At 32.8% G+C, this 18,250-nt stretch overlaps 2 protein-coding genes across 2 annotated transcripts; one reads left to right on the top strand and one right to left on the bottom strand.

The window, feature by feature from the left end:
* Window positions 1-1,744: 1,744 nt before the first annotated feature.
* Window positions 1,745-5,610, bottom strand: LOC109533840 (potential E3 ubiquitin-protein ligase ariadne-2). Its single transcript, XM_019899322.2, has 6 exons — window positions 5,530-5,610; window positions 5,143-5,475; window positions 4,836-5,087; window positions 4,519-4,772; window positions 4,034-4,461; window positions 1,745-3,200 (listed from the first exon to the last, which is right to left on the bottom strand). Exons 2-6 carry the CDS (start codon window positions 5,380-5,382, stop codon window positions 2,923-2,925), a joined length of 1,452 nt encoding a protein of 483 aa, XP_019754881.1. The 5' UTR covers window positions 5,383-5,475; window positions 5,530-5,610; the 3' UTR covers window positions 1,745-2,922.
* Window positions 5,611-6,111: 501 nt separating this feature from the next.
* On the top strand, window positions 6,112-17,615 carry LOC109533839. Its single transcript, XM_019899321.2, has 10 exons — window positions 6,112-6,480; window positions 6,588-6,754; window positions 6,812-7,036; window positions 8,936-9,080; window positions 10,193-10,454; window positions 10,511-11,185; window positions 11,636-11,768; window positions 11,891-12,063; window positions 14,623-15,201; window positions 16,105-17,615. Exons 1-10 carry the CDS (start codon window positions 6,477-6,479, stop codon window positions 16,280-16,282), a joined length of 2,541 nt encoding a protein of 846 aa, XP_019754880.1. The 5' UTR covers window positions 6,112-6,476; the 3' UTR covers window positions 16,283-17,615.
* The last annotated feature ends 635 nt before the right edge of the window (window positions 17,616-18,250 follow it).

Genomic DNA, 18,250 nt, shown 5'->3' with positions numbered 1-18,250 from the left:
GGAAAGATAAGACTTAACTGTAAAAGAAGTTACATTGTTGCTGTCATATAAGAAAATGTGCAATAGCTACCAGCCGAAACTTACATAATTTTATTTTAAAACCTCTCCTCGGTTCTCAGATATTACTAAATATAAATTATTTCAATATATTGTATTCTTTGCAGAACATTTGCAAATCAGCCAATATTGTTTTTCAAAACGTGTTGAAGTAATTTCACAGTTCACCTTTATTTTTCCATAGATCACTGGAAACAAAAGTTATATGTAGATGCCAAAGAAAACATCTTTTATCTGAAGTTTAAATCATATTTATTGTAAATATCATGCACACATAAAGTCCTTTAAACAATTTAAAAAATGAACTAACAAAAAGGCAAAAACCTAAACAATTAAAGCTATATTTGAAAAATATAATTCTCCACTGATTATTGCAATAGAACATAAACTGTAAAGATTATTGGAAACCGATATATTATATAACTATTATAGTATATTAGAACTAAAATAGCCAGAAACTCATGAAATACATATTTCGAAATCACAATAGCAAATTATTTATTTCCAAGGGTTTGTAGATTTTATAATAATCAAAATGATCAAGAACAAAATAATTGTCATAAGAGTTTCCATAGGTTCGCCTATGTATGATTAGATAAGACTATTTCATTCATTATTTCAAAGAATACAACCTCAAGAAAATATAATTTGATCAATATTTAATGTACAGAGTGTCCCAGAATAAGCCGTCAATATGTCGTATTCCCTTAATGTTGTAAGCAGGCACCACCACAATGCTTTGCAGTGGTGCCGACTAAACTCACATTATTAAAGTTAAAATTAAGTAGTAAAAAGTGTAATTTTACACGTAGTTTTTATGGAATAATTTCATACGTTGATTCAACATGAGACTCTTTCACGTATTGGCCCGCTTGAGAGTTGTCGGAATCGAAACAGATCTTTTTAAAGCTTTTTTCCATAAACAACAAACACTAATTTGGTGTTAATAATGATATAAAATAACCTTTTTTGGTCATGCAATGAAAAACAAAGTTATTTTAGGGCATTTCAACTAGTATCCTTCACATTAGAAAATATAATGGTCTGAATTCAAGAGGCCCAGCTCGTATTCTGCGACACCCCGTGCGCGAAAATATATGGATAATTTATGCAAATGAATTAATGTAAATATGTATCCTAAGCTCTAATTGTTTGAGGAAACAGAAATAACTTGAACACGATTATTAAACATTTATTAAAGCAAAGATGTATTAATTAGAAAATCTGTAAACTCTATTAAATATGTATACAAGTTAGATTAAACATTTATTTAGACATTCCTTTTCGATTTAGTCTATGCAAGAAAACAGTTTATAGGAAATAATTAGTTCCTTCAACCGTGGATCACAAGAACAGTAATTCTTAATATCAGTACAAACAGATATTTATTGGCAAAATCAAGGAAATAACAAATATATACATGTGATTTAGATAACTGTATAATCTCATCAAAGGTTTGCTTAGCATCGGCACAGTAACCCGTACAGAATTAGCCCAAGTTCTCAGTAGGGCTTTTCACCAAAAAAGAAATTCATAAGGGAATAAATAAAATGGTCAATATTTAATATTTATCTAGTTTTGTGGGAAAACACATTTGTATGATTTTTATATGCAAATGAGAAATTGCTTTTACACTCGTCCGATATTATACTTGATCGACATAAAATATTCAAAGAAACCATCCACATATTTTCAACTAGAATATATATTATGTTTCTAAGTACATCTACAATAAACTAAAAAGGCATATTCCTAGGTAATTCTTTGTATCCCCAAAATATATAAGTACTAGTAAATATACAAAAATGAGGCCGCACAAACTACTTCACTAATATTTGGCATAATACCGCGCTTCATCATTGCTGGCAAAAATGCCCTGTAGTAAGCGTTACCCACTTGTTCTGAATCTTATTTTAAGTAATCAAAATACATATTTAATTTAAGTTTCACGTTAACACTAAGGCTTGAATCACTTCTTATTTATTCATTATACTTATAAGTCTAGAAAAAGCGTATGTGTTCACGATTCTCTTCATCTTGGTCAAACGAAAAATGTCTTACTAGTACAGTTTTTTAAAAAGATTATCTGGCTACCCATAACTGAGACATATAGAATTGAAATAGCTTAGCTTGAAATTCTAAAAATTGTTATGAATAAAATAAAAAAATTCACTTATAACAAGTAACAATATTAGTTTCGAGAAAATAATTTGATAATAGCTATTTTAAAATTAGACTAATAAAATACAGTTAAACATATTCACAATAGTATTTCTATTAAATTCACAATGGAAATAGCACATTAAAGGCAAAAGCAACGTGTTTAAGAAGTTCTTAATAGATCACATATATTATCAATTAACACTAAGATTGGTATTTTAAGTTTGCACATATATCTTGAATGAGAACATTTAACATCTAATTAGAAAAACTAAATTAGTATATTCAGTTTATATTTAGAATAAGACTTAAAAGGACTAGTTTTAACCAATCAATATAAACTAAATATGTGTAGGCCTAATATAAGCATAGATAGATCAATGAATGCACAGTTACTGTAGTGTGTACCACGTACCATGTAACCATAAACACAATATATCTTTTGTTGATAGAATTTGTAGATACCCCTATATAGTGGCATTTTATAAATAAAACTAGAAGTAAGTCTACACGATTGAAACTATTTTTATCTATAAACTATAAAATGAAAATACCTAGCTTTTCGAGTTTCGTTTCCTTATACATCTCCTGCCAAATTTCTATTCTGAGAATCACAGTCAAATATTTTATTTAAAAAATGAGCTGGAAATCGGGAACTTCGCTAATAGTTAAACGAAAAAAACACCTAAAATAACTTAAAAAATATCACACATCTAAAAAGTCTTTTAAAAGAGTAGTTCTTCGTTTTTCTGCAATATCCATTTGGTTTTCTAAGTCACCCCTATCGGTGGTTTCAGCTCGCTCAACTTTCCAACTCAAATTTTCTATTTCAGCTTCCAGCTGTGCTTGTTGATATTCAAATAATTCCTTTCTCGGGCCCGCATCCATGTAATATGCAAAAGGATATGTGTATTGAAGTGTATAGCGACATTTTGCTAACAGATTTGCTGCTGTAAATAAATATTGCCAGTCGATCCAAGTACCTAAAATCATATACTTTTGCACTGTTTTAATCTGTAAGTCGGTGTATGAATTAAAGTTGAATTTCCGAAAATAGAAGATGAGCAATATATTCTATAACAGGGTGTTAAGCATCAGCAAACAACGATCAGCTTGGAGAGCATATTGCTTAACAACATTATATGTCTACATCCTTCGCTAACCAAATGAGATGCATAAAAAGTGAAATCGTCTCACTGCTTTACATGATAATCGGATGTGAGCTCATTATTGCAATCTCTGGGTCGCTCGGGAACGAACCATTGGCGTTTTAGCGTTATATCCTATAAGGATTTAATCAAAGGACATTGAAATATGCTTGTTAATATTTTTGATCAATAGCTCGACATTTTACGAAAAAGCTAAGCGAGTAAACGCTCAAAATATTATTAAATATTGTAAGTTCCGCTCGAAGAATGCCTCTTTCACTTTTATAGCAAACGAATGGCAATCGTCACTATGTAGTCAAACTGTCGAAACATTGCCGCAACCATCATAAATATACCTTAAGAAATAATCAAGTAAAAACAAATCATAAGTTACGCAAATGCGAGTTTTTGGCAGCGTGGTAAAGCCGGGAACGTCATGCCGTCCGTTGCAACCTTATGGAAAAGCGGTTAATGTCAGTGGGTGAAAATTGGAAGAAAACGGTAATTTTCTGGGAAAAATAAGTCGGCATATACAAGAAGGATGTTGTTTGTAATGTGGTTTTCTACAATATGAGCAAATTGTTAATCGCGAACGCAAAAGCCTGCGGTCGTCGGATTTCACAACCATTGCCGATAAATGTAACAACCACTTAAACAATATGACTTACCTAAACCGGACATGACTTTCTGATTAATTCGATCCCTGAGTTTTTCCAATGTTTGTTCTTCTAATTTCAAAGATTTCGAATGGTTCTCCCACCTCTCATAATAATGCAAGTATTTCTTCAGAGCCTCTCTGGCTTGTGCATGCACCGACTCATGAGCTATGTTAGGATTTTCTCTATACCTTGAGCATTCATAATATTCCGATCCATGAGATTTCCAATCACCCAAACACATCCAACAGAAATCATGCTTGCAATTGTAACACTGCATATGATTGCAACCTCCATTTTTTTCTATGCATATGTGGCACTTTGGACAGTCTTTGGTATGAGCACTAATATAGTTTGCTGTTTCACTATCATCCGCACATTTTGTTAACCACTTTTTTATAACTTGGCAATCCGTTGGAGCATGATAATCACATCCGCATCTAATTATACGAAATCCAGTTAATTTTAAAATGATTGCGTAACTATGGTTATAGTACCTGAAGCAAAATATGGTCTTGCACTGGGTACAAACGGCTCGTTTCGCTTTGATTTCACTGCTATGAATGATGATAGAGCAGTTCGGCCCGGGACAAAATCTCAATTCGGGATGCGCCTTAACATAGTCTTGGAAGATGAAATGTTGATACTTTTCCCTAATGCTAGTTTTATGATGAAGGTGCTTCAAAACAAAGTCTTCAGGTGCCAATACAATACAATCTTTAGCCATGCAACTGATAGCAGTGGATATTCCCTGGAACAAACACGTAAATATACCGAAATAATGTTATGCATCATTTTAACCGGTGATTCTTACCTGGCTGATCTGTACTTCGAAATGTGTCGTCCAACATTCGCGACAAAATATATGGGCACATGACAAATGAAAAAACTTGTCTATATTTTGTGTAGTAATACAGACTGAACATGCTAAGTATGTCGATGTAAAAAGTATACTCTTGGGTGGAGAAGGTGGATTAATTCTCGCTCCAATAAGTGTCTGCTGAGGATTTTCCTTATATTTATGAATAACTTCATTGGTATTCCAGTGCTGGCTATGCAGCAAAACCTGTAAGCAGTTTATATTAGATTATTCCTAAATAACTGAATGTTTTCTCACTAACTTTGGCTAAGGAAGGAGATATAATTAGACGGTTACTGAGACTTTCCACAGTTTCATTGAGTAGACGTTCCACTTCTTCTTCAGACAGACACTTGTAATCAAAGTATTCTGGATCAACTCTAGTTGGATCTATGCGTTCAATATCGCTATCTTCATCATTATAGTAATCATTATAATCATAATATCCATCTTCATTGTCGGAACATTCCATATCCGAGTCAGCGTCTTGTGATGTAGCCATATCTTCAGTACGATTTCTGTATGTGACTAATTATAAGAACTATTAAATATATCATGAAACCATAATCATTGTTCTCTAACGTTCTTCTGTTCGCTGAAATGACAATCAATTTAGTCTCATTAATGAGTTTAAAAAAAATTAAATCACCTGTTTACTTTTGAAGACCTTTAAGTCGCCATTTGCAAATCAAACATCAAACATCAGTTTGACAGTTGTAAGGGTGTGGACAGAAATTTACTCGAAGTGCGAACACGTATAAAAAATAAAATGTATTCAATCTGCATGATACAAACTATGACGTCATCAGCGAGTAATCTATTTTAATTAATGGATTTTCATACTCTATGTCAAGAAAGAAAACATAATTTCTTAAAATCATATAGGTATAATGTTACACGTATTTTCTAACTATATCTGCTCAGATCTCAATTGATAATTATTTTGAAATGCAAAAATCAGGTACCTAATTACGTTCTATGAACATCCAAATTATTGAAACTAAGTAGTGCAGCCCAATTTGTAAGGCTTGCATATGTTCTTAAATATTTTGGTTGGTTAATTGAAAATTCACACCTAGGACATTTTACTGACGGCAAAAATCTATTTCCGTTTGAAATTCCCGCGAGAAATATCAGCAGCCAGTGCAGCCACGGTCGTTGGCCGGTTGAAAGTGCATAGACCCTATCGCACCTGGCAACAGTGTTTTGACAGGTTCGACGTATAAATGATATTATAGGTTGTCAAAATGAAACATTTTAAAGGCAAATTTTGACAAATAATAAAAAGTGTAAATAAATAATGATATTCATAGGCCGATTAATTGTTTATGTGTTAGATTTAAACGTATTTGCAGATCAGAAATTTATAGATTTATAGATAAACTTGAGAATGTTGAGAAAATTATTTGATTAAAAACTTGTTGCGTTGGACCAGTTTACAAAAATAATCATATTAAGTCATTTCTAGCGTTATCAATTGAAATGTACTCATTGAAACGCCGTGTAATAAGTTGATTTATCGCATCTTAGTCACCGATGCCTAGAACTTCGTTTTCCAAAAGATAACTACAATGAAATAATGAAAATATTCTCAACATGGGTAAGCAGTACATTAACCTAGACGACAGTTTATTTTATAACCATACCATAGAATACCACATCTTAAAATGTGTCGTTTTGTTGTTATTAATTGAGAGAATGTTATAGAGGATGGAGCAGCTATAGCTTCTACATCCAGTGAAACAAAAGTGGAAAAAATGGTAGCCAGCACTACTAATAATGCTGCAAGAAAAGTGATACTTGTGGAACGAAAAAAACAAATTGAAGAAAAACTAGCAAAATGCAACCACGACCTCAGAGCATTATGTATTCAGGTATTTACATTTAAATGTGTGTTGATGTACAACCATCTAACATTAAACATATTTTAGGAAGCAGAGCTGACTGGAATCACTCCCCCAGAAATGCCATTGGAAATAGGAGAAACTCCTCCAACAATAAGAAGAAAAGTAGGTACCGCATTTCAACTAAATGAAAACCTCGTAAATAATAGCAATAAGGACCAGTTGGTTACTAACTTGGAGCTGGAGATTCAGTTACATATGAAATTGAGAGATGCGGCCTTAGGCTTATCTGGTGAAGGAAACATAAGTAAGGTAGGCATAAAATAATTCCTATTTTAAATGCGTTGTATATTTAACATTTTCGCATTTTGTGTAGAATATTGACCTTCCACATCACTTGGGTAGGTCTGAATTAACATTGATTTCATGTAATCTAATCTTCTAATTCTTTCAACAACCTGTCTGTTGTTTATACGGAGATTATTATTATTACATTTCTGACTACACCCTCTTATTTCCTGAAATGTATATTATCGCTATGTTGAGATATGAAATTAACTCGAATATCTGAAAATTTGATAATATTTATTTTTTATCTCATTTCATGTTATTAAATCTCAACCGGTGGTAATATCAGAAATTGAATAATATTGATTGATTGAAAGAGGCGTAGATTGTAGATCTTATAACCCTGATAATTTAACAATATGTATTCTAATAAACGAGAGGTATTCAGGCGTTCGCCGTAAAGATAAAAGTATGGGGCCTGTTAAATTACTTACTAAAAATTAAGTCCAAACGCTCTGAAATCGATGTTTTTTAAATACAGAAGACGCTTATAACATTCTGCCCTTCAAGAAATTCAATCATTTATTGCAAATACATTTGAACTAGTTCTATTTAAATTAAGTTTTATAGAGTCAAAATTGAAATAGTACTGTTCAAGGAATGGAAGTATTCGCGATCATCGTTTAGATTTGGTCGATGGGGTGGTAAACGACCAATTAAAAATAAATTATAACTATTTTTTTATTGTCTATTTTTCCTTATGGTTATTAAACACGTCTATGGATAGCGGCAACTTCTTAATGATATTTTTTAAGCGACAAGGGATATTGACCGCCTGTTTTGTATACTCTTTATAACAAAATTAAGGTCCGCTTATAGCTGGAACCGATTCCTTAAATGGTTTTTGCCTGCCAACTAGGAACATTATCCGTCAGTTTTTTAAACAGATTTAGACTTACTTTTGATACTTCCTTATCATATAATCAAATTGTATTGTAGCATCACCTATATTAATTTTGAACGTCCATATCAACAAAAGTAAAACGAAACTTTTGTCTTTAAATTTTGTAATGATTATTAAGAAATAAACATTTATTGCATTTATCATTATTAACATAATAAATAAAATAAGTATCTTATGGCAGAAAATTTAGATATTTGTTCTCTTAATTAAGTATAATAATAATGGAACCATTGAGAGAATGTGCAGTCTGCTGTTGATTGAAATTCTCGAATAAAATCTTCTTGCAGTAGAAACAACGTTAGAGGAAAATTTGCTATATCCGAAACTAAAATTCCAAAAAACGTTCGTATTAATACAAAATTCAATTCAGCTTTAGTATTAATCTTCCAGGAAAAATTTAGTATTTTATTTGGATTTCTATCAAAATACAGTAGATTGATTTTTTAATTGAACATACTCGCCATGTTAAAAGTCCTTATAATACTGACCTTTTTACGTTACAATTATATATTATGTAACATTTTTTAAATTAGAATTTGTTTTTCACATATGCAATTTCGTGGCAGTATGACTATGAAACATCTTCTTGACATAATTAATTTGCTGATTGTAACAAATGTTAATTGCAAACATTTTGATGTCAATGCGTACAATTTGTTGCTTATCTTTGCATGCCACTGTTCTAATTACATACTGTTATTGTTGGGAAGGAACATTGTTTTCACCACCTTATTGATTGCCGTACATTTTAAAGTTATTTATTACTTTGACTAAATTATTATGTTGTAAGTTAATAGGACTATGTATTATTTAAAGTTACGGTATAAAATAATTCCCGATAGAAAAAACCGTAGTAAATATATTATGTAAACAACACTTGTTTATTCTCCCACAATAATATAAATTAGCATTTAGCCCATTTGATCGATTTTGCTTATAATAAACAAATATTGATTTAGACTGTTAAAAGACAACACCGAGCAGAATATCAAAAACATAAAGAACAAGTGAAGGCTCTAGAAGAGAAGCTTGCTTTACTGAAGGAAAAGACAGCATTCGAACAAATAAAGCAGAAGAAAAAGTCAAGAATTCCAGATCCACAAGGTAAATTATTGCTGTTATTTTATAGCAGATATCAAATGATGAATGTGTTAAATGTTTCTTCCAACATCTAAATATTTAATGTTTATCGATATCCGTTTATGCTCACCCGAATTAAATACATGTGTGTGTTTAATTAATTTACATATAGACGCATGAGACAGAAATTCGCTTTATCTGTTGTTATGTTATATTATATGTTATGGTGTCGGTGATTATCTAAAGCAGTGTTTGCCCAGGATATTGCAAGCTTTTCATTAACCGAAGCGTACTGACTTGAACTATAATCATTAAATTCGAATTAGAGCAGTTTTTTCGAATCCTTTTATTGGTCGAAAAAATGCACTTCGTTATGGACGTCTATATATAGTTACATCTGGTGATCAGAAATAATTTGCACATTTGTCTATACTGCCGATTTCCGGATTTAGCACACATGTCCAGATGGAGTTAATCTTGATGAAAATGCAAACGAAAAAATGAAACATCATTTCATTTGTATTTATATGGAATCAAGGCACTCTGTATCAGGAAAACAATATTTTTGAAAGCATTATTTGAATCTTAATAAAATCCGCGAACATTCAAAAAGGATTGGCAAATAGTTAAGCTGATTAGTAAAGTCTAACCACCCCAGGAGCTCGTCCATAACCAGACACCACATGCGGAGGGAAAGGCAGGTCCCTTGTGGGCATGAAGATTCTTTCCAGTAGCTGGAGTAAGATATTTAAGTCCGACTGTAGCATTTTTTCGAATTATCCCATCTGCAAACCGCCCATCTGATAGCGTCATCACTGACTACTCTTTTGGTCGTGGTCCAGTCCTTGACCTCCGAGTCTCCGGTGCCGCCGTCGCCTGGGAAGTGTTTCGCTAGGACAAGTTGTAAGGTCTGCTTTTTCGTTTCCGTCCAGGTTCCATCTTCCTCCTTAAGGGTTCCTATTTCGTTTTGCGATTTACCTGTGCTGAGGATCTTCGCAAGCCGGGCCCAATCTGTCAGACACTCGATCTCGTCGCAGAATGTTTGCCAGCTTATTCTTTTAAATCTTCTCAATTCCTACATAAATCCTATAAAACACTTATATTGTTATAATGTATTTCTGTTCTCTCTATTTTAGATGATAACATATCTGTAATAACAAATGAAGCCTATTCAACACTCGAAAGTCGACAGAATCATATCTCTAACAAACATGGTTTAATTATGCTCAGTCCAACAGATACATACCCAGAGTCGAGATATCCTCCGAGTACTTCCAGACAGTCTCATTACAGCAGAAATTCTGAAAGTATTCCCGTGCAGTATGCTAAACCAGATGAATTGCTGACTGCTGGATTTTACCGATTAAGTGTAAACGGATATAATGAGTATATTGAAAGGTAACTGGTGCTTTCCCTAAATCGGCGTTATTAACAACAGCATTTTTGTATTCTAGCCAAGAAGAAATTACCAGTGTTCCACATTATAATTATCCAATCCAAAACTTTGGTTATAGCTATCCCCATTCATCGCATAGTCAGTCCTTGCTAATGCAACAACACAGTCCATCTGCTGCGTCTCAAAATAGTTCACAGCTGTCCCAGCATAGTCCGCATTTATCACAAAGTATTCAATATTTGCCGCATCAAAACCTTCATTACCCTCAGCATAGTCCATTATTATCCCAACACAGCCCAATGCCTCAACAGGGTTCAATCTCCCAACAAAGCCCTCAAACGCAAAGGAAAAGCCCACATTTATCCCAAAGTCCACTGTCTCAACATAGCATGTCAATGCAAAGATCTTCTCAAAATTTTTCGAGAATCAGCCAACAATACGTTCAAATGCGACAGTCTAGTCCTACAAGTCACAATAAAGTTCAATATTATTCTTCTCACACAATTCATGGAGAACCTATGTATAACAGGTATACCGTTGATGCTAGTGGTTATCGAAATTCGTCAGATACAATGCACTTACCATATCCACATCCTATACAACCTCATCAACAATATGAAAATAATGGCATGAGCTCAGGATTAGGTGGTTCATGGAAACGATCTGAATCAGGACAAATGTATTGGGTTTATTCTTCTAACACGTTGGATAGCAATTGGCAAAGAGATAAAAGGCAAGTGAACGCTAATTTGGAAAGATTCCATTACTTAAGCGGTATTTTATGCTATATTATTATTTTATTACAAAAAATAATTCCTCATAAATCATTCTACATCGTCGGAAGTCTAAAAATGTTTTCCAATTGTATACGAGGTTTTTCAAAATATATGAATTTAAGAGAAATAGTTATTTATCAAAAAATTAGAAAATTGTTCTCTGAAAATTCGTATCACAATTTTCGACTTTACCAAAAAACTACTTTTCTTAAGAGAAAGAGATAGAGAGGTAGATTTATATTTTTTGAGCCACCTTCTACGCAACTAAAAAACATCTTATTCCATTGTTGCATTTTCGTTTTTAGACCATGTAGAACGTTTGATGATGAATAAATTTTATCGATATATTAATATATAATCTGCTTAGTTTTGATATAACTGTAATGTAAGAACAATTGTTCTTGCAGATTTGGAAGTCTAGATAGAAGAAAAAATAAGAGAGTGCAAAGGAGAATATCCCCGATAGACAGTAAATCTGCCACTCTTGCTACAGTTCCAACTCACAGCGATCAAATGAGCGCTACATTTGTTAAACCTCAGGTAAGAATAGTTGATCTGATGGAGTTGTTTTTTATGTGTGTGGTGAAAACCTTCTCAAGTATTATGCCATGTATTCACGGGTTATTTTACATGGGCAATAAAACAGATTTTTGCAAATTTAGGTCGCAAATAGAAGATCCCAGGATCATAGACAGCTAGTGAGAACTCAATCCTTAGGAAGTGTAGGACAGACAATTGATAGTGTATATCCTAGTGATGACACTTCGTCTTGTGAAAGTGACAACCGCAGTTTTAAAGATGTTCGTGGCGTCCGAAAACAGAAGGAAAAAGAATGGTAAGTTTTTATGATTGTCATTTACAATTAATTGATCTAGTAAAACTGCTTATGCAGAAACATCGAATATGCATGGAGGTTCAACCTGTATATTCAATAAATTGAAGTGATTTCCATTCTGCATTTGTTTTAGTGATTGTCTTTATTGACTATTTGATAATATTTTTTTGCAACTTTGTAATTGTGAAACAGAATTTCACCACAAAATACGTTATGTGTAGCTGTTCTTTTTGTTACTAGTTTATGACTAGTGGTTTAAGTACAATTTTAAGAATTTATAAAACCACCTTTAGAACTTTTACTCACAAATTAAGAAAATAAGCATCTGCCAAAGAAATGGTTTTATATTGCCAATTAGTAGTCTCAGCGAGTGCGATACTTATCGCCTCAGTTCACTCTTCCCAAACGTAACAGATTCCACTAGATTTATTTTGGGTACCCCAAATTTAAAATATTCTTGTCCTAAATTCCTCTTAAATTGAGAAATATTTGTACTAGTTTTCCTGGCTTTTATTTAGTGGATTTATGACTCGCGCGAGTTCCATTTTATATTAACACCAATTGTAACATCGAGATAATTTATGCGCAAACCATTAATCGCTTGTCGGATTGCTGCACTGTTTGAGAAAATATGAAATTGCTGGATTTAACACAATTACGACACTATGCGAATATTAAATATTACTTGTTCGAGTATTCAGTCAAGCAGTGAATGGCGAACGCGCATTTACCGTTGTTTACTGCCGTGTGCTACAAGGTATCAAGGTTGAATCGTTCTTTTTGGATTGTTTTATATTTGATTCTTTTTTGACTTGCAGTTGTTAAAATACATATTTTCTGCAAGCCATGCGGGGAATTATTAACAAGTTTGGTCGTGTTAGATTCGGTTTTAAATATTCAAATACAGTGAAATTTGCCGATAGTTGACGCAGTTATAGTGAATTTTCGCAGATAGATTGGGGGATTTTTCGAGGCAAGCATAATACAATTTTTGTCCGTATTTCATTAATTCGTTTATGACAAAAATGAAAAGTGAACAAAATTTTGATTTATACAGGGTGAGTCAGAGAAGCAACATCTCCCCTCTTTTTTTCTGTCGCTATTTCTGTAGGATCTATGTGGAGGGTGTTGCTTCGCTGACTCACCCTGCGTAACGTAAGTAGAAATATTTATCTCGTAGTGGACTTTTCTGGGATTTTCCGGCAAATTCGCGCATTGCAAGCAAAAAATATCGGGCTTATTAAATGTTTGTTTATATTTACTTACGAATGTCTTCACGTTACCTCGTGAATCGTGTTCCATCCAAAATACAGAATCAATTACGTAAAGCTTTAAGGGTGATGAAATTAGAAGACAGCATGAAACGGCGTGATGCCTGTCGATTCATGAGTTTGCCTGAATTTACTACGCCAATCATTGAAAAAATATAATACTGTTATATTTGTTAGCTAGCTCATGAAAATCTAGATCAAACCATATCAAATTACCTAATTCTTTAAGAAGAGGCTTGTGAAATTGTTGTTGAAATTTCAAAATAAGTTAAAGTTAAGAGTTCGAATTGGATAGAAGACTTTGAGAAGAGCCAGGGTATGATTGGGGAAAACATTGTTGGGGATTCTGCATCAGAGGATATGAATATGATCAGTGTGTTGAAGTATAACAGTAACGTTCTTAATGCCGATGAGACTGGACCTTTCAACAACCTTATTATTCTAAATATAATAAAATTTAAAGACGAACATTGTACTGGCCTGGAAAACATTGTACTGGGAAAGTTGCCTACGGTCAGATGAAATGTTTTAACAGCTACTAACATGTCTGAGTAGGAAAACTATTGAAAATGTGGGAGTATTACTTCCAAAAGCGAAATGGAGTTTTTCGTGGTCCATTTAGATGCAATATATTTCACTAATAGAGATTGACAGAAAGTTACTAAGGAAACAATGGCAAATCGCTTTGACCAGTTAGGATTGATGAAACGTGGAACGGGTTGATACAGATGATGAATTGCCAATGAATGAATGGTTCCAGAACTAATCAAAGAGTCTAACAATAAACTTGTGATAATGGTCCTTCAATCAAAGAAATGATGCTGAAAATTACCGAACGTAGGAACTTTTCCCTGACACGTAATGTTCCTGAAGAAGTTTAGAATAGTTTATGCGTTCTGGAAAGCAACTTAAGCTACATTCGCATGAGTACTGAACGAGTCCAAAGTAAACTTCTGATTATATTGATAAATCGCAAGATTAGGATGATTTTTGAGTAAAACGTTTCATTTCCGTTAAGTATAGATGTGTCCCAATGTCAGTAAATCACTATCTCGGATTAAATAATAAACAGTTCTTTTTTTCACACACAGCTGCCCACTTGAATTGACCATCCGCGCAACTGTTATTTAATATAGGTACACATAGTGTTTTAAATGGTCTGTATTTGAAATTGAAAGCCGCTTCTATACAGACACTTAGTTACAGTCCCACATAATGCAGTTGATCAATTTTAAATGACGCAACTGAAAACACTTGAACCCGTCCAACGATTTATTTTGATTTTTAGGTTGGAGACTTCCCTAGATGGGCCAATATCGCCAACATCTGTAACATCGCGCTCACAGTCAACTCTGCCTTCATCATTTGAAGAAAAATATGTTGCACGCACACCACCTCCTCCACCACCACCACCTCAATTATCACCTCATGTATCTCCACAGAAGAGTCCAATGTTGCACCCCATACCAGTGCAACATATCCAGCATAGACAAAGAAATCCATCACCTCTACAATCGCCTCTTTCCCCAAAACCCCTGTTGGAAATTCCAGCCGAATCTAATCCGTCTCCCAGAGTACCTGAACCGCCCAATCTCGAACTTTTGAATAACAATATTCCCAAGAATTGTACCATTGTGCAAGCGGGGGTTGTAAAGCCGTATCATGAAGAAACCAAGCCGTTTGAAATGTCCGATTTTTATAAATATTCAACAAAGTTTAAGAAATCGCCCCAAAAGGAACTGGAGAAGGGAATTAGTCAAGCACCAGCAACTACCGTGTGCCGCCAGAACTTAAATGACAACTTTGAGGATTCGATTAATATGAATCGATACCCTGTTCGAGTACAACAACAGTATATGCAGCACAGGTAATAAATTAATTGTGTGATTTTGGAACCTGTACCCGAACAATAAAATTTCATTCAACTTAGTTTTTTAACGGTTAGTTCAGTTGGTTAACTAAAGCTTGTAAATATCAATCCGAAGCAGTAGATGAAAAATGAATTATTTTATTATTCAACAAAGAATTGACCAATTTGATTATACTTTTACGCCAGTATAAGCAGCCACTTGAATGGTAAGAGATTTAATTATAATATATAATAACAATAATCATCAAGATATAACTTAAAGTTAACAAAGATAGTGAAGAAGAAATCAAAAAGGTCAATCTTCCAATTTTGAATGTGCAAGATCTAGCCTCCATTTGAATGAATTCGCGTTTTTCTTTGAAAACGTTGAAGACGTTCCTGTCATCGATTTTCTGGGCGTGATGCCATGCAGGAAAACCTATTTTCCTAACAGTTCGGCCATTCCGACAAGCCATTTTTGATCGATAAGATCCAATGAGAAAACCTGCGGTAGAGACGCACAAATCATACAATCTAAATAGTGCGCAGCTCTGATCAATACCACAGTGTTTTTCCTAATATTTCGGTGCTATTTAGACTAACATATAATTTTAGATAATATAATTATTTTGCTTTGATATTTTTGTCCAAAGATACATTTTTGCTCACATTCAGCGGCTTTTATTCCTCCCGTATCTAATTTGCCATCTTCACATACCATGCTTATTAAGGAAATACGTATTATGGCGCCTTTGTAGTTTCAAAATTAAAAATAACCTTTTCAAGTCACTTTTGCTTTTGATGTAGTAATCCGAAACCTTTTACTGTCGTCTTACAACAGATTGTTCACTGGAAATAATTAGTTGAATAATTAAAACAATTTACTAATAATACGTAATTATTAATGTGTTTTTTTTTCAGTTCTGCTAGAGAATCAGGTACAACCCAAAATTTGAATAACAGTCTCGATCTGGCGCAAATAGGGGTATCTGAACGATTTTCCGAAGAAATGAACGCTTGGTACGAAGATCAAGAGAATCAGAGCGAGAATAATAATGCCAGGTCGTCGAAAAGTCGATCCAGCGCTACTTTAGTTTAACTGTTTCGTATTTAAAATTGTTAAGTAATTTACATGTTGCAGTTTGTCTTGCTTTGTTTTAAATAAGCTAAATCAAGTACTAGTTTTGTTCATTGATTTTTTTTAAGCCAGACGAGCGCATATAAAATAAACTGTTTAAAAAGTTTCTTGCTCAAAATTGTTGATATTTCTTATATCCTTGTTAATAAAGTTGTTTAGGTCTGGACTTGTATGTCCGGGGTTGTCTATATGTGAACAGTACAATGCAATAAAATATAACAATAAAAAGTATGAAATCCTGTATTTTAACAAGATTTTTTAAATATTACTCTGTACTATATTTTTATATAAAAGATTTAATAGTTATAAGAAAGTGTTATATTTATATATATCTCTATGCATAGGAAAGATCACCAAATAGTTTCATATATGATGATACTACAACATTGTTTTTTAAGTGGCGTTTATAATGTTACGTACACTTATGTTAACAATGAAAGAATAGCCGATTGTTGAATATATTTGTTGGAGAAACATTATTTCATATATTTGGCAATACAGTTTTCAATCATGAAAATTGTTGCAGACTTTCAACAATATCGCTACATGTTAAGTGCTTCAAAGTTTGGCTACGCATTTTGTATGATTTTAGTGCTTATTTTATATAGGGAATATGTATTTTTACTTATGGTTATTTCATTTCTTTTAAATATTGAGCTATCAACAGAATTTTGAATCAGAAGTCATTAAACTTTTTTATGTTAGAATACAACAGATAATTTTTGACGGTGTTTTGTGTACATATACATTCATGAATCTAGATAATTGCATTTTACTTTGATTGTTGATCTCAATAATGTGATGTGATAACTTTTTCTGATCAAATGTAGACACAAATTTAATCATCACATAATACCGTTGAAAAGTAATTTTTAACTTTTATTATGTTATTTGGCAGAATGTGATCGATGTGAAGATAGTTGTTATGTAGTCCTGAATGTACCTAAACAAATTATTTGCTCGTGCTAATTTTCAACTAATTTGTATTCATTAGAAGAAATTTTACTTATTTTGATACTCATAACGATATTACTATAGAAGAATGTTCTGGACGATATGCCAACTATTCTCACAAAAGCAAGTGAAAATTTGCTTTAGGCATTCCTTTTTTAACTGTGTTTGTAAGACTCTAAGCATCTTGTGCCTTGGAGAAGATGTTTCTTCGATAAATCAAGTAGAGAGCGTTGTGATTTTTAGCAATATATGGACTTCTCGGACTGACCAAAGGAATGACTAGTTTTTTACTGATGACTTTTATTGTACCTAAATAAAATATGTTTTTTAAACAAAAGTATTCAAATTAGTTTTGACTATATTTCCACTCCCTTCCTCAGACCATTTAAATGTTTGCCTCAGAATATTTGCTTAGTTCCAGTAGCAAACTTAGAATTCATTAAAATTAAATCTACGATAAATCACCTAATTTTTCTGCATGAAAAATAGAATACAAAAAAGGTTAATGTTATTTCTGGCCTTATTCAGCTTATGGGCAAACATATACATAGTTTCATTTAACCATTCGTCCTTCAAAATTTTTCATAAAATTTTTGTACAGTGGAATTTGCATTGTATTGGGCTAAATAGCTATAAGTATATGTTGCTTCCTTCCTGTGTAGTAACACTTAGTGGATTTATTTTGAAATATTATTTTATTTGAATTAGATTCGTACAACATTAAACACAATAAAGATTCATTAGAATTATGGTAAAGCCTGGTACAAGTAATATGAAATTTGTACCTATATGATATTAAAACGTGTTGTAACCTGTATTACACGTGCTTTGAGAAAATCACATAAATGTAGAAACAATCATATGGTCGATAATAAAATTCAATAAATACAGGTATCATCATACATTGCTGGCTTTTAAAATGGCGAAAATAAATTAAACGTTATTTATGATTTCGTCTTGGATACAACCGTGATT

Source organism: Dendroctonus ponderosae, unplaced genomic scaffold (genome assembly GCF_020466585.1).
Source record: "Dendroctonus ponderosae isolate FM_Combo_2020 unplaced genomic scaffold, Dpon_F_20191213v2 Dpon_F_20191213_1, whole genome shotgun sequence".
Classification (NCBI taxonomy): Eukaryota; Metazoa; Arthropoda; class Insecta; order Coleoptera; family Curculionidae; genus Dendroctonus; species Dendroctonus ponderosae.
This window is presented reverse-complemented; position numbering and strand designations above follow the sequence as displayed.

What these genes read in the sequence shown, in the direction of transcription:
- LOC109533840 (XM_019899322.2), bottom strand. Translation starts at nt 5,382, where the DNA reads ATGGCTACATCACAAGACGCTGACTCGGATATGGAATGTTCCGACAAT. An exon ending in AAGACCATATTTTGCTTCAG is followed by an intron (nt 4,462 to 4,518) that starts GTACTATAACCA and finishes TCGTATAATTAG; the next exon opens with ATGCGGATGTGATTATCATG. An exon ending in GAAAGTCATGTCCGGTTTAG is followed by an intron (nt 3,201 to 4,033) that starts GTAAGTCATATT and finishes ATATGATTTTAG; the next exon opens with GTACTTGGATCGACTGGCAA.
- LOC109533839 (XM_019899321.2), top strand. An exon ending in GTGAAGGAAACATAAGTAAG is followed by an intron (nt 7,037 to 8,935) that starts GTAGGCATAAAA and finishes ATATTGATTTAG; the next exon opens with ACTGTTAAAAGACAACACCG. An exon ending in AAGAATTCCAGATCCACAAG is followed by an intron (nt 9,081 to 10,192) that starts GTAAATTATTGC and finishes TCTCTATTTTAG; the next exon opens with ATGATAACATATCTGTAATA.